Source organism: Dryobates pubescens, chromosome 17 (assembly GCF_014839835.1).
Source record: "Dryobates pubescens isolate bDryPub1 chromosome 17, bDryPub1.pri, whole genome shotgun sequence".
Classification (NCBI taxonomy): domain Eukaryota; kingdom Metazoa; phylum Chordata; class Aves; order Piciformes; family Picidae; genus Dryobates; species Dryobates pubescens.
The window spans coordinates 22,365,803-22,385,598 of NC_071628.1; the positions used below are offsets into that span (position 1 = coordinate 22,365,803).

Consider the following 19,796-nt stretch of genomic DNA (forward strand, 5'->3'; position numbering starts at 1 on the left):
ATCTGGGAGGGAAGGAGGAGGAAACTGTCAGAGACTGAAAGAAAACTGGGAGGAAACTGGTAGAGACTAAGAGGTAGTGGAGGCTCAAGTGGGAGGCACTGGGAAGAACTGTGAGAGAGCCATCAAAGCAAAGCACAGCGCGCGAGAAGGGCGCAGGCACGGGACCGGCCCCACTGTGGCACATGTGCTGTATCCATAGCTGCAGTGCCATTACACACGCGGGGCAGCACTGAGCACTTCCCTGGGCGTGGGCAGCAGCTCGGCTCCGCCCTGCTCAGTATGTTTTCTGTTCACGCTACAAGCCACAAGGCGCACAAGCCCCTGTTTTGAATTTGCACGGACACAGGCTCTGCTGAGAGCTTGTTACAAATGACATTCATTTCAGGGATTTGCCAGCTAGTCTAAGGGACGTGGCAATATATTCATTCATGGGTACAAAACAATATTTTCTCACCGATACACAGCAATACTTTCAAGGGCAAGCTCTTCTTGGCCCATCAAAGGGGCCACAACTTCATCACAATTTCCCAGCAACAGATTAATCGGGCAAGGCAACATCAGTAACATTAACAATCAAAAGAAACCAACCAGAGAATTCCCATCCTTTAAACCAACCTTCATTATCAATCTGCAAATGTGTTACTCTCTAGTCCAGTTCTTGAATATGCTTATGCATTGAGACTGAACGATCTAACAGATCCATACAACACAATTAAAACAATCATATAGAACAGAAACTCTTTTGCTAGCTGGGGCCTTGATTTCACAGTATCACAGTATAACTAAGGTTGGAAGAGACCCCAAGGATCATCAAGTCCAACCTGTCCCAACAGACCTCACGACTAGACCATGGCACCAAGTGCCACGTCCAATCCCAATATCCCAATTTCAACATGCGTCACAGCATGGTGGCTGAACCATAGAGGGTTACAGCGCATGCGCAGGGGTGGAGCTGCGCGTTCTCACACCCGAATCGTGAGGTGTTACCACTCGAGCTGGAAGAGATGGCCACTGCCAGAGAGGATGAGACCACCCTGGATCCATTTCCAGAGCTTTCTGAGATGCCAGCCAGGCCACCAATGGTAATGTTTCTCTACGGTATTTTAGTAAAAAACCAGAGACTCTTTCCTAACTTGGCTGTGACGCTGCAGTGTTTTCTCACCATTAGGCTGGTAGGCCACTGTCACCCTCCAGGGAGGAGAGGCCCAGACGAGCAGTTGTTCGCCCTCCGCAACAACCAGAGAGGTTCGTTCTGTTAAGGCTCTAGAGTTTCGCTCAGCCTACACGGTGTGGTGAAGGCACATTATGCCCAGATACTGAATCTTGCCCCAGCATGGGGGCGAGCTCCCCCTCCTTTAGGAGGAAGACAAAAGCCAAGGCATTTGCCAGGCTAGCACGCATCTAGTGCATGCTGTGCTCGTGCATTCGCCAAATATGGTAGAATTCTAGCTTCATGTTCTCTCATAGGTTGAAGCCAGTTGTTTATGAGAGCGCCCATTGGTCAAACCCAGCCTTGAGGGATTCTATAAGTATTACCCCAGTTAGTAAACAAGTTCCCTCCTCCTCCATTCTGTCTCTGTGCTTGCTTGAGAGTGTAAGTCCGAGCCGCAGCCTCAGCAATTGAGTTTATTGTTGTCTAGCTTCTGTTATATACATGCATGCATATCAAAGCATCTGCATGTAAGAAGCGACTGGAAGAATTATTTCCACAGAGGAAGGGCACCACGCTGAGCTAAGGAGCCAGCGTCGCCACAGCCAGTCATATCGATTGGGAGAGGCCCCCCCGTTGCCATCGTATGGACTGGACCAACCCCCGAGGGTAAGATCTGCCCAGTTGCCGGGGAGATAGGACTTGACCGAGTCTGGTAGTCCGCCCAGTCGCTTAACCCCACCGTAGTGGGAGAAAAGAGCACCACGTGTGCCGCTCTGAGCCCTGTTAACTCCAGGGACTACTTAAACATCGTTCGTGCTTACACTGCACCAAACCCTCGGACCGCTCCGGGTATCCTGCTGTCCCTCTAAGCCCAGCGAATGAGAAGCCGACGCTTGTCACAGCCGCATTCCTGTCTCTGAGGCTGTATTCCTCAGTCCTGGAGACCTGCCGACCCGGGCCGGCCCCTGTCGGGCCCGCCCCACCTGCATCCCTCACTCCCAGGGCCACCTCTGCAGATTTTCCTGCCGCTGCGTTCCCCGGGCACGCCTGCCGGCAGCCGTCGCCCCGCCCTGTGGTACGGGTCGACTCTGGGGGCCAGCCCGTCCCGGGACCAGCCCTGCCAGCCCCTCCGAGCTGGCTCCGCGGGGGCCGAGCCCCGCGCCCGGCCCCGAACAAGATCGACCTCTGCATTCAACTCGATCAGAGCCGCCGCGTCCCGCCGAGGCGCCATCTAGTGGCCAAGCGGCAGAACTGCACCCTTCTTGTATATAAATACGTAAATAAGCTGTAATTAGTTCAAATAAGTTCTAATCATAATACTACGCCATTTATGGGATCTATTTCATGAACGTGCACTAGAACATGTATATAAGTTGGTGATCCATTGGTTATTAACAATTTCATTATATTAATAAAAAGAATATTTTCATAATTCATATTTCATAATTCATAAATGGATAACCTCCTCACCACACACGGTTGATTCAAAAGAAATCAAGGATATTCCCTTTTTTGTTGTTGTTATTTCTTCTTTTCTCAGGAGGAGAGCTGGCACCACCCGTCCCACCATGCTGCACCCAGACGTTGAGGTGGTGGATCGAAGGTGGCTTACAGTGTTAGTTTATTCACTGTTAGGTGTCTCAATTTGTGCTGTTATCCTTATTTTTGTTACTGCCATTCTTTGTTATCTCAATAATTGTTGCAAATAAGTTGTTTTCATAGTTCCTGTTCCTTGCTGTTAAACATCGAGGCAAAGAAGGCGTTCAGGACCTCAGCCTTTTCCTCGTCTTCAGTCACCGTGTTCCCCTCCAGGTCCAGTAAGGAGTGGAGGTTTTTCTTGCCCTTCTTTTTAGTGTTGATATATTTGTAACAATGCTTTTTATTGTCTTTCACAGAGGTGTTCAGCTTCAGTTCCAACTGGGCCTTTGCTTCTAATTTTTTTCCTACATAATCCAACAGCTTCCTTGAATGTACCTGGAGAAGCCTTCCCCTCCTTCCAGAGGTGATACAGCCTCTTTTTTTTCCCTTAACTCCTCCAGGAGCTGCTTGTCCATCCAGGCCGGTCTCCTTCCCCGCCGGCTCATCTTTCGGCACATGGGAATTGCCAATTCCTGTGCCTTCAAGAGCTCCTGTTTGAAGTAGCTCCAACCCTCCTGGACCCCTCGGTTCTTGAAGGCTGATACCCAGGGAAATTTACAAACAAGTTTCTTAAAGAGGCTGAAGTTTGCCCTCCTGCAGTCCAAGGTGAAGGTTCTGTTGGTACTCCTCCCTATCTCCCTGCATATTGAAAACTTCACTATCTCGTGGTCACTGCACCCTAGGCAGCCTCCCACGGTCACATCCCCCACCAGCCCTTCCCTATTGGAGAACAGCAGGTCAAGCAGAGCCTGACCTCTGGTAGGCTCGCTTAACAGCAGCATCAGGAAGCAGTCCTCCAGCCGCTCCAGGAATCTTCTGGACTGCCTCCTCTCTGCTGAATTAAGTTCCCAGCAGATATCTGGCAGGTTGAAGTCACCCACAAGGACAAGATCTGATGATCTTGAGACAGCCTCCAGTTGCTTATAGAATAATTTGTCAGCCTCCTCATCCTGGTTGGGTGGTCTATAACAGACTCCAACCAGGATGTCAGATTTGTTAGGCTGCCCTCTGATTTTAACCCACAGGTGGGGGTGGAAGCAGGCACAAGGTGTGGGCAGCGCTGTGCCTGCCCCAGGGGTGCTAGTGAGCATTGGGGGACCTGGAGGGGGAAGGGGAGGGCTGTAGGAACCCAGGGCAGGGGCTATGGGGACCCAGGGGTGCCAGCTGGGTGGGTGCTGGCTGGCAGCAAAGGTGAGCCCGAGGCCAGAGGAGCCCTGCAGAGCTGCAGGAGGCCTCAGCCTGTGTCCCTGTGGCTGCTCGGGCAGCGGCCGCTCGGTGCCGCTGCTGGGGCTGCACTGATCCCTGCCCTCTGCGTGCTCCCTGCCAGCCCAGCTCGGCAGAGCAGCTCCTGCAGATGCTGCTCAGGGGCAGCAGGAACCGGAGGCAGCATCCCACCGATGCCAACGCCTCCTCCTCCCGCTCCCACGCTGTCCTGCAGGTGAGGGGTGGTGCTTGGGGCAGCCCTTGGCACCGGTGCCCAGAAGGGGGCAGGCGGCGATGCTGTGCCAGGACCGGCGTCCTAGGGCTACTGCTGCCGCGGCTGCGAGCGGCAAGCCCAAGCGCCCTGTGGAGCTGCAGCCTACCATGTGTGTGCCCTGCCAGGTCTACGTGAAGCAGCAGGACTGTGCCGGGGGCCTCGGTGGGGCTGTGCAGGTGGCCAAGACGAGCTTGGTCTGCCTGGCCGGCTCGGAGCGAGCCGCGGTGTCCAAGACCAGGGGCAAGCGGCCGCGGGAGGGAGCCAGCATCAACCGCTCGCTGCTGGCCCTGCTCAGCGTCATCCAGGCTCTGGTGGGGCCAAGGTAAGGCTGCTGCTGAGGGGAGAGCTGCCGTGGGCTGGGCGTGGGCAGGGCTGGGAGCCAAGGGCCAGCAGCTGAGCAGAGCCTTGGTGTGCCGGGCACGGCAAGCAGAGCCGCATCCCGTACCGGGACAGCAAGCTGAGGCGGCTGCTGAAGGACTCCATCGGCGGCTGCCCTCAGCCCCTCGCCGCTCTGCTGCCAGGACACCCTCATCACCCTCAAGTATGCCAGCAGGGCCAAGGAGATCCAGGTCTCGGTGAGCACTGGCCCCACGGCCGGCAGCTGCTGGGGCTGGCTGGGAAGGAGCCTGGGGCAGGCTGCTGCGGGCTGCTGCCGCCTCCCTGCTGCAGCTGGACTGCCTCTGGAGCCCCTGTCAGAGTCAGCTGCAGCCCCTCGGGCCCCATCAGCCCAGAGGAGGCTGAGGAGCTGCCCTGCTGCCGCCTCAGCAGAGGGGAAGGAGCTGTCCCGGTGCTGCTCTCAGCTCCGCTCCTCCCTCTCCCTGCTGCTCAAGAGCAACCTGCTCAGCCTGGACTCCCACGTCTGTCAGCATGTTGTGCTGTGTGCGCAGCTGAGAGCGGAGGTGAGCTGCTGGGGGCAGAGCTGGGCTCTGTCTGCGGCTCTGCTTTGCCTGGCACCCAGCCTGCTGAGCTGCTGGGGCTCATGGCATGCTCTGAGCCAGGGCTGCCCCTTGCTCACAGGTGGCAGAGCTGCAGGCCAAGCTCCATGTCTATGAGGATGCTGCCCGGAGGGCACAAAGCCAGGCGCCAGTGCCACTGCCTGCCCTCAGCTCCAGCCCGTTGCAGCTGCCCAGGTGAGGCTGGGGCAGGAGGGATGGAGCCTGGGCTGGCATCTTGGGGTCCCCCATGGCCAGGAGCTTGCAGAGTTTGGCTGCTGGTTGGAGCCCAAGTGGCTGCCAGGATGCAGCTGAGCTGCTCTGCTGCTGTGCCACAGCCTCTGCACTGCCCAGCTGGAGTTAGGAGCCTGGCAGCCCCCACCCCCACAGCTGGGGGACAAAGGCCAAAGCTTCCTTTGGCTCCATCCCAAAACTTGGTAGGCAAAGGGATGGTTTCCCCAGAGGGTCTTCCCTGGCTCAGGAGCTGCTGCTGTGACTCCTGTAGGGTGGAGGAGGCTGTGCCCAAGGTGTGCCTGGACCTCACTGGTGGGGAGAGTGCTGGAGAGCAGCAGAAGCTGGCAGCTGGGTGTCCTGTTCCCTTGCAGCTAGCCTTGGAGGAGGTGAGAGGAGAGCTTGGCCTGGTGAGTAGGACCCAGCAGGGAGCTCAGGTACCTTGCTGGGCTGCACTGGGCAAGCTGGGAGAGGGCAGGAGCTGAGCTGCTCTGGGAGGTCTTGGCTCAGCAGGTGCTGGGCTGTGGACTGCTCGAGAACGCTCTGAGCCTCGCAGGGAAGGGGCAGCTTGGGGCCCAGGCTCAGCTCAGCTATGGCCTAATGCTGCTTTGGGGGCTTGCTGCAGGCTGCAGAGGAAAGGTCTCCCCCAGCCAGCCAGCAGGCAGATGTGCAGCAGGAGGCAAAGGAAGCAGGCCTCCTCCTGCAGGGCTTGACTGCCAGCCAGAGGGGTGAGTGTCCTTGTGCCACCTCCCTGTGCCACTTCCTCCTGGCTGCTCAGAGTTTCGACCTTCCTGTTGTGTGCAGCCCCCCTGAAGGTGCTGGAGGTGGGGGAAGGTCCAAGTCTTGGCTTACAGAGGAGTGCCTGTCCTCTGAGGTGGGATTTGGCTCCTAGAGACCCAGTCCTAGGGGATAATCTTCCCTGGAAGAGTCAGCAAAGAAGGTTTCCAGGCAGGCACAGCAGCTGAGAGCCTTCAGCGATCCTTGTCAGTCCTGAAGCTGCCTCCCCCAGGGGCGGATCGCTTCCGGCGCTCGCCGGGGCCGCGGCAGTGCGGAGCTGCGGCGCTCGGGCGGGGATCGCCGGGGCGGGGATCGCCGGGGCGGGGATCGCCGGGGCGGGGATCGCCGGGGCGGGGATCGCCGGGGCGGGGATCGCCGGGGCGGGGATCGCCGGGGCGGGCGGGGGAGTGGCGCTGCTGGGACCCCTCGCTCCGCATCTTCCTCTGCCCTCCAGCGTCTCGGGGCTGGGGAACGGGGCTTCGGTGGGGAGAGGCGGGCTAGGCCCTGCTGGTGGCTCTTCCTCGGCTGAGCGTGGAGCCTGGCCGGGGCGTTTCTGCCTCTCCTCTGCCGCCTTTCTGCCTTGCCTTTGGCTTCAGATATGGCTTCGCACTGAGGTAGGAACCTTAAAAGCCCGGCGCTGCTTTGGTCGGGCCTCCCGAGAGGCTTGTGGGTGTGTGAAGTGTCTGGTTACAGAGAGTGTCTCGTTTCGGTTTGTTTTCCTCCCTTCCCAGAGCCTTGCGGGGCTTAGGCTGGCTCGGCTCCCTTGGGTGAAAAGGCTGCCATGGCCCTGCCGGAGTGGCACATCGCGGTGAAGCTGGCGGACCAGCCCCTGGCTCCCAAATCCATCTTGCGTTTGCCGGAGACAGCTGGGAGAATGTCCCCTCGGAGGGTGCAGCATCTCCTACCTCAAGCAGCTCATCACTGGCAGACTGCAGGAGTCTGTCCCGGACCCTGAGCTCTCTGGTAGGTGCCCGTGGGGGGTCGTGTTGAGGTTTTTCTACCCTCTTCCTCTCCTTGATACCTTTCTCTTGGTGGCCCTTTGGCTGGTAGGAAGACTTGGCACAGCCAGCTAGCATGGTGTGCAGGCTCAGCATAGGCTCACATTAGTCTTTTGGTTAGAAAAGCCCTTTAAAATAGTCCAGTCATTCCCTAGCTCTACTAAGGTTACTGCTAAACCATGTGTTACATCACTACATCTCTGTCTCTTTGAGACACCTTCTGGGATGGGGATTCAGCCACCTCCCTGGGGAGCCTGTTCCAGTGCTTGAGAACCCTTTCAGTGAAGAAGTTTCTTCTCATATCCAACCTAAACCTCACCTGGTGCAACTTCAGGCCATTTGCTCTTGTCCATTGTTCCTAGGGAGAAGAAATCCCAACACCCTGCTAGCTCCAGCCTCCTTTCAGGGAGTTGTAGAGAGCAACGAGGTGTCCCCTCAAGCCTCCTTTTTCCCAGGCTGAATGACCACAGTTCCCTCGGCTGCTCCTCCCCAGCCCTGTTCTCCAGACCCTTCCCCAGCTTGGTTGCCCTTCTCTGGACCTGCTCCAGCCCCTCAATGTCCTTGGAATGAGGGGCCCAAAACTTCCCCCACTATCTGAGGTGTGACTGGGGACACAATCACTTCCCTGCTCCTGCTGGCCACACTGGTGCTGATCCAGGCCAGGATGCTGTTGGCTTTCATGGCCACCTGAGCACACTGCTGGCTCATTTTCAGCCAGCTGTTGTCCATCACTTCCAGGTCTGTCTTTTCTGGACAGCTTCCAGCCACTCTGCCCCAAGCCCAGAGCATTCATGGGGTTGTTGTGACCCAGGCACAGGGCCCAGCCCTTGGCCTTGTTGACCCTCAGCCCATTGACCTTGGCCCAGGTTTGTCTGCAGAGCCTCCCTTACTCTCCAGCAGAAGAGATGCTTATCTTGAGGGGTTTCTCTCTCCTAGATCTGATCTACTGTGGCAATAAGCTGAGGGATGACCAGACCCAGGATGTTTATGGCATCCAGTCCGGCTCCACTGTCCATGTCCTGCGCTAGTCCTGGCCTGAGCCTGATCTGAAACCAGGTGAGGAGGCAGTGCAGGTCCTTGCTTAGAACTCCTTGGGGTGTGGTTGTTGAGGAAGAGCTGCTCTTGTGTCCTGATGTGAAGTTTGGCTCTGTGTGCTGCCCACCTCTAACATCAGCCACTGAGTGTTGTGTGTCCTTGCTGATGGAACTGGCTGAGGGCTGTGTGTGCTGTGCACCTCTAACATCAGCCACTGAGTGTTGTGTGTCCTTGCTGATGGAACTGGCTGAGGGCTGTGCGTGCTGTGCACCTCTAACATCAGCCACTGAGTGTTGTGTGTCCTTGCTGATGGAACTGGCTGAGGGCTGTGTGTGCTGTGCACCTCTAACAGCAGCCACTGAGTGTTGTGTGTCCCTGCTGATGGAACTGGCTGAGGGCTGTGTGTGCTGTGCACCTCTAACATCAGCCACTGAGTGTTGTGTGTCCTTGCTGATGGAACTGGCTGAGGGCTGTGTGTGCTGTGCACCTCTAACAGCAGCCACTGAGTGTTGTGTGTCCCTGCTGATGGAACTGGCTGAGGGCTGTGTGTGCTGTGCACCTCTGACATCAGCCACTGAGTGTTGTGTGTCCCTGCTGATGGAACTGGCTGAGGGCTGTGTGTGCTGTGCACCTCTAACTTCAGCCACTGAGTGTTGTGTGTCCCTGCTGGTGGAACTGGCTGAGGGCTGTGTGTGCTGTGCACCTCTAACTTCAGCCACTGAGTGTTGTGTGTCCCTGCTGATGGAACTGGCTGAGGGCTGTGTGTGCTGTGCACCTCTAACATCAGCCACTGAGTGGCGCTGTGTCCCTGCAGCCGCACAGGTCTTGTGGAGCTGCTCAGAGAGCTGGCCAGGATGCAGGAGTCCCTGTCTGCCTGCAAAAAACACCCATAAGGGACATTTTTGTCCACGTTTTCTTGTTCTTTTTTTAATTTAATGCATATATATACCTGCACACACACACACACACGTGTGTGGGTACCTAAACACAGCTTGGTTTTTGCACTTTATTTGTGGCAGGGGCATAACTCTTTTTTTAGTATTATTTTTTTGAGTTGTGCTCCTTAACAGGGGAGCTTTTTTGTTTGGTTTTATTTGCATGCTGGAATGCTGGGACTACAAAAAATCAGTGGTTACAGCATTCGAGATATGTGTGTGTGTGTGTGTGATGGGGGAAATGGGGCAGGGTCCTGGCTTACACTTCATCAGCCAACTCCCAGTGGTTTGATAGGGGAGATCCCTTCTTGGCAGCCTGTCGTGGGCTGCAATAGAGAGGTTCAGAATTGCAATTAACCACTATGGCTTTGTGCAAAAGCCTGCAGGTTTTGGATTTGTAATTAGTATTAGTTTTTTCTAAGAGTTTGGGGTTATGGGTATTTTTTTCCCCCACTCACAGGCACCAACTTCTCCATCCCCATCTCATGCTTTTGTGGCTGCACACCTGAGCAGGAGGCCGGAGGTGAAGGCAGCCATGGCCTCCTTCAGTGCCTCACTGAGAGATTGGAGGTGGGCAGCCCTTTGGTTTCATCCTTCACTGGCTTTCCCCAACCCCTTCAGTAGGAAACAACATCCTTACAGATGGGAACAGAGAGGTTTGGGGAGAAATTATGACTGTGCTTATCCCAAGAAAGGTTGGACCAGATGATCCTTGAGGTCCCTTCCAACCTGTGTTCTGTTCAAGGATTCTTGCTGATGGAACTGGCTGAGGGCTGTGTGCTGTGCACCTCTAACATCAGCCAGTGAGTGTTGTGTGTCCCTGCTGGTGGAACTGGCTGAGGGCTGTGTGTGCTGTGCACCTCTAACATCAGCCACTGAGTGTTGTGTGTCCCTGCTGGTGGAACTGGCTGAGGGCTGTGTGTGCTGTGCACCTCTAACATCAGCCACTGAGTGTTGTGTGTCCTTGCTGATGGAACTGGCTGAGGGCTGTGTGTGCTGTGCACCTCTAACATCAGCCACTGAGTGTTGTGTGTCCCTGCTGGTGGAACTGGCTGAGGGCTGTGTGTGCTGTGCACCTCTGACATCAGCCACTGAGTGTTGTGTGTCCCTGCTGGTGGAACTGGCTGAGGGCTGTGTGTGCTGTGCACCTCTAACTCCAGCCACTGAGTGTTGTGTGTCCCTGCTGATGGAACTGGCTGAGGGCTGTGTGTGCTGTGCACCTCTGACATCAGCCACTGAGTGTTGTGTGTCCCTGCTGATGGAACTGGCTGAGGGCTGTGTGCTCCTCATCAGCCACTGAGTGTTGTGTGTCCCTGCTGGTAATGGCTGAGGGCTGTGTGTGCTGTGCACCTCTAACAGCAGCCACTGAGTGGCGTTGTGTCCCTGCTGATGGCAGTGGTAAGGAATGAGCTCTGTCATGTAGAGGGCAAATAAGTGCCTGTGACCAATTTTAGGGTGTTGCCAGAGAACTGGGAGCAAAGAAGGTGGTTAGTCAGCTGCAGGGGTGTGTCCCTGGTCTGCTTGGGTGTAAAGCTGGGTTAGTTTAGAGCTGTGGCATTAACACAGCTCCCTTGTCTATGTCCAGGAGGATGTACCTCTGTGTTTTCCTGTCTGGGAGCTCACAGTGCAGCTCCTTCAGACACTGCCAGTGGTTAGTCCTGCTCTCTTTGGATGAGCTGCATCTAGGGTGGGTGTTAGAGGATCCCAGTGACGAGCAGAGCAGCTAGTGAAGCTGGCAGAGGGACAGCCACCTTTTGTTCTGTTGTTGCTCCTCCCTCAGAGCCTGTGGACAAGGTTGCAGCCATACAGGAGTTCCGAGTCCCCCACACTGCCCTGCACTGCAGCCCTGCCTACAGAGATGCAGTGAGTCAGGGGCCTTATGGTTGTGCTGTCAGGGTGTCTGCTCTTTGGCCCATCTGTGGCAAGAGTCCCACAGTGGAGCCCTGTTGTGTGACACTTCTGAGCCCTTCTGGTTTCTCTGGCAGGTCTTCAAGATGCTGGGGAACAAGGAGTTGCTGGATGAGATCACTGCAGCTACTCCTGGCCTCAGCAGCGACCCTGTTGCTTTGGGTGAGTCACAGCATGGGCAGGGTTGGAAAGGACCTTGAGGGTCAGCCAGCTCCAACCCCCTGCCATGGGTAGGGACACCTCACACCACAGCAGGTTGCTCACAGCCACCTCCAGCCTGGCTGCAAACACCTCCAGGGATGAGGCTTCCACCACCTCGCTGGGCAACCTCTGCCAGTCTCACCATCCTCATGGGGAACAACTTCTTCCTCTCAATCTCCCCACTTCTAGTTTTGCTCCATCCCCCCGAGTCCTGTCACTCCCTGACACCCTCAAGAGTCCCTCCCCAACTTTCTTGGAGCCCATTTCAGATACTGGAAGGCCACAAGAAGGTTTCCTGGGAGCCTTCTCTTCTCCAAGCTGAACATTCCTAACTCTCTCAGTCTCTCAGCAGAGAAGCTCCAACCCTCTGCTCATCCTCTGGACACATTCCAGCACCTCCAGATCTTTCCTGTACTAGGGGCTTCACAACTGGCCCCAGAGCTCCAGCTGTGGGCTCAGCAGAGTGGAGCAGAGGGGCAGAATCCCCTCCCTGCCCTGCTGGCCACACTTCTCTTGCTGCAGCCCAGGCTCTGCTTGGCTCTCTGGGCTGCAAGTGCTCACTGCTGGCTCCTGTGGAGCTTCTCATTCACCAGCACCCCCAAGGCCTTTTCTTCAGGGCTGCTCTCCAGCCAGTCCCTGCCCAGCCTATACTGGTGCCTGGGGTTGCCCCAGGCCTGGTCCCAGTACTGATCCTTGAGGGACTCCTCTTGTCTCTGTCCTGCACTTGGAGGTGCACCCACTGACAGCCACTCTTTGGGTGTCTAGGTGGGATCCAGAGGATGCAAGGAGGAGCAAATAAAGATAGTTTGGTTTTCATTCCTGGCACAGGGAAAGGGGACAAAGTGGCTTTTGGGTCCCTTTGTGGAGTGTGAGAATCGATGCCTGCTCAGGCATCAGGGTTGTGCTCCTGTGGTCGTGTTTGGGATAGATGCTGGCTCCATAGAATCATGGAATGCTTTAGGCTGAAAGGGACCTTTGAAGGTCCTCTAGTCCAGCCCCACTGCAGTCAGCAGAGGCATCTGCAACCAGCAATGGTTGCTCAGAGGCCCAAACAGCCTGACCTGGGATGGTTCCAGGGATGGGGAACCTGCCACCTCTCTGGGGTCCTGCTGCTCTCAGTGTGAAAAATCTCCTCTCCAGTCTGAATCTCCCTCTTTCAGTTCAAACCATCACCCCTTCTCCTGTCACAACAGGCCTTCCTCAAAAGTCTGTCCCCAGCTTTCTGACTGGCCCCTTTGAGCCCTGAAAGGCCACCAGAAGGTCTCCCAGGATGGAACCTTCTCTTCTCCATGCTGAACAAGTCCAACTCTCTCAGCCTGGCCTCACAGCAGAGAGCTTTCAGCCCTCTCATCGTTGCTGTGACCTGCTCTGACCCTGCTCCAACAGGTCTGTGCTGTGCTGAGGGCTCCAGAGCTGGCCCCAGCACTGCAGGGGGGGGTCTCAGCAGAGGGGCAGAATCCCCTCCCTGCCCATGCTGCTGGGGATCAGCCCAGGACAGGCTGGGTCTGGGCTGGCAGCGCTCGGAGCCAGCTCACGTCCAGCTTTTCACCCCCCACCACCCCTAAGTCCTTCTCCTCAGAGCTGTTCTCCAGCCCTCCATCCACAGCCTGGATTGTCTATGGGGACTACCCTGGCCCAGTTGCAGCACTTTGTGCTTGGTCTCGTTGAACCTCCTGAGGTTCACACAGACCTACTGCTCTGAGAGGAATTCAGGAGCGTGGAGCCCGGAGCAGCTCAGCTGCTGTTCCCCTGCTACAGGGGATCATTACATTTAGCTTGCTGCTGCTGGCCCAGGGTTTTGCAGCCGGTCTGACCCACTGCTTCGGGGCGGGTGGAATGATGGGATGGAGCCAGCTGGGTGCTGGATTCGATCCTGACCACCGGGTGGCGCTGTCAGCGCTGGATGTGCTGCGGCGGCCCCGAGCCTCAGGGCCGTACCTGCCGTCGAAGGTCTCCCCAGGAAGGGGTAAAAAGCTTCAGGGAGAACAGTGATGAAGTATTTATGGTGCTGGGTAGTGACTCAGTTCCTGAAAAGCAATTCATTCTTTGGTTTATTTTTCCCATGGCTCAGGTCTGACTGGCTCCTGTTCCTCATATCCTCTCTCACACTCCTCGTGTTTCCTCTTCCCTCTCAGGAGTCCTGCAGGATAAGGATCTCTTCTCAGTGTTTGCAGACCCCACCGTGCTGGACACCTAAGTTGACGTCAGCTGGGGCAGTGACTCAGCAGTGCCTTTGTTGTGGGCACTGTTCCTTGGGGTGAGGGGGAGAGAGTTCTGCTCCTGTCTGCCAGGAAGGCTACACCAGGCCAGAGGTTCGGGTGGGACACTTCCCTCAGCAGGAGGAAAGAGGGAGCTGACACTTGGACACCCATCTAACCCCACTGTTGGGTTAAACTAGAGGATATACAGCAGGACACAAGGCCATCATCACCTCCAGATCATAGAATTGTCAGGCCTGGAAGGGAGCTCAGGGCTCAGCCAGCTCCAACCCCCTGCCATGGGCAGGGACACCTCACACCACAGCAGGTTGCTCACAGCCACCTCCAGCCTGGCTGCAAACACCTCCAGGCAGGAGGCTTCCACCACCTCCCTGGGCAGCCTGTGCCAGGCTCTCACCACCCTCCTGGGCAACAACTTCTTCCTCACAGCCAATCTCAATCTCCCCGGTTCTAGTGCTGCTCCATCCCCCCCAGTCCTATCCCTCCCTGACACCCTCAAAAGTCCCTCAGGTGCTGTGTTCACATCTGGAGCTAGCTGCTCACAGCAGAGAGTTGCTCCTGTGAGAGCTTGAAGGATGGTTTGTGTCACAGGAGGATCAAGGAGCCACGTGGAACAACATGGAGAGATCACAGACTCTTAGAATGGTCTGGAGTGGAAAGCACCTCCAAAGCTCATCCAGTCCAACCTCCCTGCAGCCAGCAGGGACATCCCCAACTAGATCAGGTTGCCCAGAGCCCTGTCCAGCCTCACCTTGAATATCTCCAGGGCTGGGGCCTCAACCACCTCCCTGGGCAACCTGTCCCAGTGTTCCACCACCCTCCTGCTGCAGAACTTAGATGTCTGTGGCTGGACAGGCAGAGGCAGAGGTGGGGCTGGCTGTGCCCCAGCTTCTTTGCCAGTGTTGAGCTGCTGCTTTCCCAGGTGCCCTGTGCACATCATTCATTCTTCTGCTCTCTCCCTGCAGGCTAATCCCAGCCCACCCTGCCCTGGTCAATGCCATTGTCCTGGTGCTGCACTCAGTGGCTGGCAGCACTCCCTTGCCAGCCCCTGAGACCTCCTCCCGAGGCATGGCCTCCGGCTCCTACCGTGACATGCCAGGTATGGGCAGCCACAGCCTCACCCCTGGGGAGGGAGGCTTTCCCTGGCAGGGAAAGAGAGTTGGGTTCCTCAGCTAGGGCTTCCTCAGAGAATCAATAAGGTTGGAAACGACCTCCAAGATTGAGTCCAACGATGAACCCAAGCCCAGCAGTACACTGTCGGGGTCGGAGTGGCTGAGAGCAGCCAGGCAGAGAGGGAGCTGGGGGGGGGGGGAGGGGTGGAGAGCAGCTGAAGAGGAGGCAGCAGTGTGCCCAGGGGGCCAAGAAGGCCAAGGGCATCCTGGCCTGCAGCAGGCAGAGTGTGGCCAGCAGGAGCAGGGAGGTCATTGTGCCCTGGGCTCAGCACTGCTTAGGCCACCCCTAGAGTCCTGTGTCCAGCTCTGGGCTCCTCAGTTTCAGAAGGCCATTGAGAGACTTGAAGGTGTCCAGAGAAGGGCAAGGAGGCTGGGGAGGGGTCTGGAGCACAGCCCTGGCAGGAGAGGCTGAGGGAGCTGGGCTTGCTTAGCCTGCAGAAGAGGAGGCTCAGGGGAGACCTTCTTGCTCTCTGCAACTTCCTGCAGGGAGCTTGGAGCCAGCTGGGGCTTGGGCTCTTCTGCCAGGCAGGCAAGCAGCCCCAGAACAAGAGGACACAGTCTGCAGCTGTGCCAGGGGAGGCTGAGGCTGGAGGGGAGGAGAAAGTTCTTGCCAGCCAGAGGAATTGGCCCTTGGGCTGTGCTGCCCAGGGAGGTGGTGGAGTCTCCATGGCTGGAGGTGTTGCAGAGGGGCTTGGATGTGGCCCTTGGAGCCATGGTTGAGCTGTCAGGAGGTGCTGGGTGCCAGCTTGGACTTGATGAGCTCTGAGGTCTTTTCCAACCTGCTTGATTCTGATTCTGTGTCCCTCAGCCCCACATCTACATGGCTTGCTAACAACTTCCAGGGGTGGGGACTCCAACACCTCCCTGGGTAGCCTGTTCAGGGCTTCACCTTTCTTTCAGGGAAGAAATTTTCCCTGATGTCCAACCTAAACTTTCCCTGGGGCAACTTGAGCCCTTTCCTCTTGTTCCGTGGGAGAAGAGACCAACCCCCACCTCACTCCAACGTCCTTGCAGGGAGTTATAGAGAGCCATGAGGTCTCCCCTCAGCCTCCTTTCCTCCAGGCTGAACAACCCCAGACTCCTCCCCAGCCCTGTTCTTCAGACCCTTCCCCAGCTTTGCTGGCCTTCTCTGGACCTGCTCCAGCCCCTCAATGTCCTTCTTGGAGTCACTGGCCCAAAACTGAACCTAATACTCAAGGTGTGGCCTCACCAGTGCTGAGTACAGGGGGATAATCCCAGCCCTGCTCCTGCAGGCCACACTGTTGCTGATCCAGGCCAGGATGCTGTTAGCCTTGACCACCTGGGCACACACACTGGCTCACCTTCAGCCCCTGTTTACCAACCCCCCCAGGTCCTTTTGCACTGGGCACTTTCCAGCCACAAAGCTCCTGCACTGTGAGGTTCTTCTGGGGCACTTTGGCCTTGGGGCCATTCCCAACCAGATGTGTACAATGTCTGTGTTGTGCAGATGTTGCTGGGCCTGTCCTGATCTGCTGCACAGGAGCTTGTGGGTGCTGAGGCCTCTGTCCTGACCTGGGGCTGTGCCTGACTGCATGGCAGCTGAGGACTCCATGTGCTTCTCGCCTCTGCCTCTGTTTCCTCTCCTTTCCTTTGCAGGTGGCTTTCTGTTTGAAGGTCTGTCTGATGATGAAGATGACTTCCACCAGGTAAGCAGCCAGTGGAACTCCTGCCTGGGGTGTGAAGTGAGCTTCAATCTTCCAGGCTGATGAGCAGCAGGAGCTGCTCTGCTTCCTTAGGGCTGTTGTGATGCCAAACATATTGAGTGTGGCATGCTTGGATGCTGTCCATGTTAGGAAACATGCAAGTGTTGGTCCCTGCCCTTCTTCTGCAATGGAAGGAGCTTTTCCTCTCCAACTTTCAGCAGAGAAATTGCATATTTAGGCCAAGAAAAGGCCTGTCAGCAGCCAGTTGTTCTGTTATAGCCTTTGGTTGCTGCCAGCTTCCATGGCTTTGGAAGAGAAGAGGCTGTGGGGAGGAATAAAGCACATCCTGTCCTGTTTACCTCCACACTTGTGAGCTGGGAGAGTTGTAGGGAAAAGGATCCCTGGGGACAAGCAGGTGAGCCAGACTGGACTGGCATGTGGACACCAGCAGCACCATGTAGCAGGACAGCTGAGGGCTTGACCTGCTGGAAAGCAGCTTCATGGGGAAGCACCTCAGAGTGCTGGTGGACAAACAAGGTCAGCAGGAGCCACCAGTGTGACCTTGTGGCCAAGAAGGCCAATGGTGTCTTGAGGTGCACTAAGAAGAGTGTGACCAGCAGGTCGAGGGAGGTTCTCCTCCCCCTCCACTCTGCCCTGGTGAAGCCAGCTCTGGAGTTCTGTGTTCTGGGCTCCCAGTTTAAGGACTTCTGGAGAGAGTGCAGGGGAGGCTGCAGGGATGCTGAGGGGCCTGGAATATCTGTGAGGAGGAAAGGCTGAGAGCCTTGGGGCTGTTCAGCCTGGAGCAGAGCAACCCCAGAGGGGATCTGAGCAACGCTCAGTGAGAGCTGAAGGGTGGGGGGCAAGAGGCTGGGGCCAGACTCTCCTTGTAGGTACCTAGAAAATGGACAAGGGGCACAAACGAGAGCCCAGGATGTTCCACCTGAACAGAAGGAGAAAGTTGGTTGTTGTGAGGCTGCTGGAGGCCTGGAGCAGGCTGCCCAGAGAGGCTGTGGAGCCTCCTTCTCTGGAGAGCTTCCAACCCCCCCCCGGCCACGGTGCTGCTGGGCAGGCTGCTGTGGGTGCCCTGCTCTGGCAGAGGGCTTGGACTGGGTGATCTGCAGAGGTCTGCTCCAAGCCCAGCAGGCTGGGGCTCCGTGCTCAGGGGTGTTTGTTCCTTTCCTCCACGCAGAGCACAAGATCCACGCCGTCCGGCAGCGCCTCCGGCTCCCGCCCGGCCTCCCTGGGCTACGCAGGGGCTGCCGGCCCCCGGCCCATCACCCAGAGCGAGCTGGCCACCGCCCTGGCCCTGGCCAGCACCCCAGAGAGCAGCTCCCACACACCCACCCCTGGCACCCAGGTACAGAGACGCAGCACCGGCCGGGGAGGGCCTCCTGGGCTGTCACAGCAGCTCTGGGAGCCCTCCCTGTGCTTTGCTTCCTTCTGGCTGAAGGCTCTCCGGTGCGAGCCGGAGGGGCCGGGAGGGTGAGGGGCAGCGGGCCTGGCCCTGGCTCCTGTGCCAAGTGTGCTGATGCATCTGCAACTTCTTTCCTCCTAGGGTCACTCCTCTGGGACCTCCCCAATGTCATCCAGCGTGCAGTCAGGGACACCCATCACCAATGACCTCTTCAGCCAGGCCTTACAGCACGCCCTGCAGGCCTCAGGGCAGCCCAGCCTGCAGGTCAGTGCCACAGCTTCCAGCCCCACCTCTCACTGCAGAGGGCAGGTGGTTCTTCCAGCTGCCTCCTGAGGCAGGGCATGAGGCTGCAGGCATCACTGGAGAAGGGCTTCCTGGGGGCCTGATAGATCTTGCAGAGGAGCTGGGTGGAAATGGGCTCGTGGGAGCTGGCAGCAAGCCTGCGAGCTTCGAGGTCTGTGCTTGTGAGCTGGAGAGGGGTGGCAGAAGGCAACATGGGAGAGCAGGCTGTGGAGAGGGCTGCTTGGTTGCTGCTTGGACCTCTAGCACCTCCTCTCAGCTTCTTCTGTTTTGTTGCCTGCAGAGCCAGTGGCAGCCCCAGCTCCAGCAGCTGCGAGACATGGGCATCCACGACGATGAGCTGAGCCTCCGTGCCCTGCAGGCCACTGGAGGGGACATTCAGGCTGCTCTGGAGCTTATCTTTGCTGGTGGGGCTCCCTAGCTTTGGGGGCAGGAGAGGCTGGACTGGGGAGTTGGACTGAGGCAGCTGTCACATTCCTTGGTCTGGGACTTGGGGTGGTTGCTCCTTTCCCTTGTAGGTGGGCAGTGTGCTCTTGTTTGAGAGCCACTGACCATGCTGAGGGCAGCTGCTCCAGGAATCTCTCTCCAGCCTTCTGGCCACCAGAAACAAGACCTCAGACCTTTGTCCAGCATGGTTCCTCTGTCTTAGATGTGCCAGCACCCTCTCCTGTCTGCTGTTTCATTCCCGCCCCCCTGATGTGTCTCTTGTTCTGCTGTTGTGGTCCCTCAGACTGTATTAAATGGACTACATTCATTCACTTGCCTCTTGGTTGGGCTGTGATCTGTCCTGGGTTGTCTTCATGCTCACTGCATGAAGGAAGGCAGTGAAAAGGTTTTGTCTGTGGCAGGACTGCAGAGGGCTCCAACACAGCAAAGCTGTCTTTGGGCTGGGGCTGACCTCCACAGCCATTCTGCCAGGAGGTGGGGCCAGTAGAAGGGAACTGTTAGTGTTAGAGGTCTTCATCTGGAGTACTGTGTCCAGTTCTGGGCTCAAGAAGGTCAGGGAAGTGCTGGAGAGTACAGCAAAGGGCTGCAAGGATGGTTAGGAGACCAGAGCACCTGGCTGAGGCACTTAGGGCTTTTTAGGCTGGAGAAGAGAAGGCTGGGAGGGGATCTTCCCAATGCTTGATACTGAAAGGGTGGGTGGCAGGAGGATGGGGCCAGGCTCTTTTCAGTGACAGGACAAGAAGCAGCTGGCACAAACTGGAACATAGGAAATTGCATCTAAACATGAGGAGGATCTCCTTGACTTTGAGGTGGTGGAGCACTGGAACAGGCTGTCCACAGAGGTGGTGGAATCTCCTTCTCTGGAGGCATTCCATACCTGAGCAGCTTGCTCTGGGAGTGACTCCATGATCTCCAGAGATCCCTCCCAACCCCTGCCCTTCTGTGCTTCTGCAGTGAAGCTTCTTGGCTCCTCCTTAGCAGAAACCTGTCCTTAGATGTGTTGGGTGAGGCTGGCAGAGTCCTGTGAGCTGATGAGAGCAGCAGGGGTAGAGGTTCCTGGCCACCACAGGGTGAGAGCACACAAAGGACAAGCCACAAGGGTTGAAGCAATCACCAGGTGGCTCAGGAGGAGGAATGCCTGCCTGGCACAGGTTACTCTCTTGGTCAGCACAGGTTAGTCTGTTGGCCATCTCCTCCAAAGTGTCTTCTAATCATAGAATCACAGAAGGGCTTAGGTTGGAAGGAGTCTTGAAGATCATCCAGTCCAACTAGACTTGGTTGCTCAGGGCCTCATC

The 19,796-nt window shown here is 57.0% G+C and overlaps 1 protein-coding gene across 1 annotated transcript; it reads left to right on the plus strand.

Annotated features, from left to right (window-relative positions):
- The first annotated feature begins 8,147 nt into the window (after positions 1–8,147).
- On the plus strand, positions 8,148–18,542 carry LOC128898013 (ubiquitin-like protein 7). The gene is made up of 8 exons (XM_054168871.1): positions 8,148–8,262; positions 11,162–11,246; positions 13,421–13,542; positions 14,470–14,603; positions 16,294–16,343; positions 17,530–17,697; positions 17,896–18,018; positions 18,338–18,542. Exons 2-8 carry the CDS (start codon positions 11,196–11,198, stop codon positions 18,473–18,475), a joined length of 786 nt encoding a protein of 261 aa, XP_054024846.1. The 5' UTR covers positions 8,148–8,262; positions 11,162–11,195; the 3' UTR covers positions 18,476–18,542.
- The last annotated feature ends 1,254 nt before the right edge of the window (positions 18,543–19,796 follow it).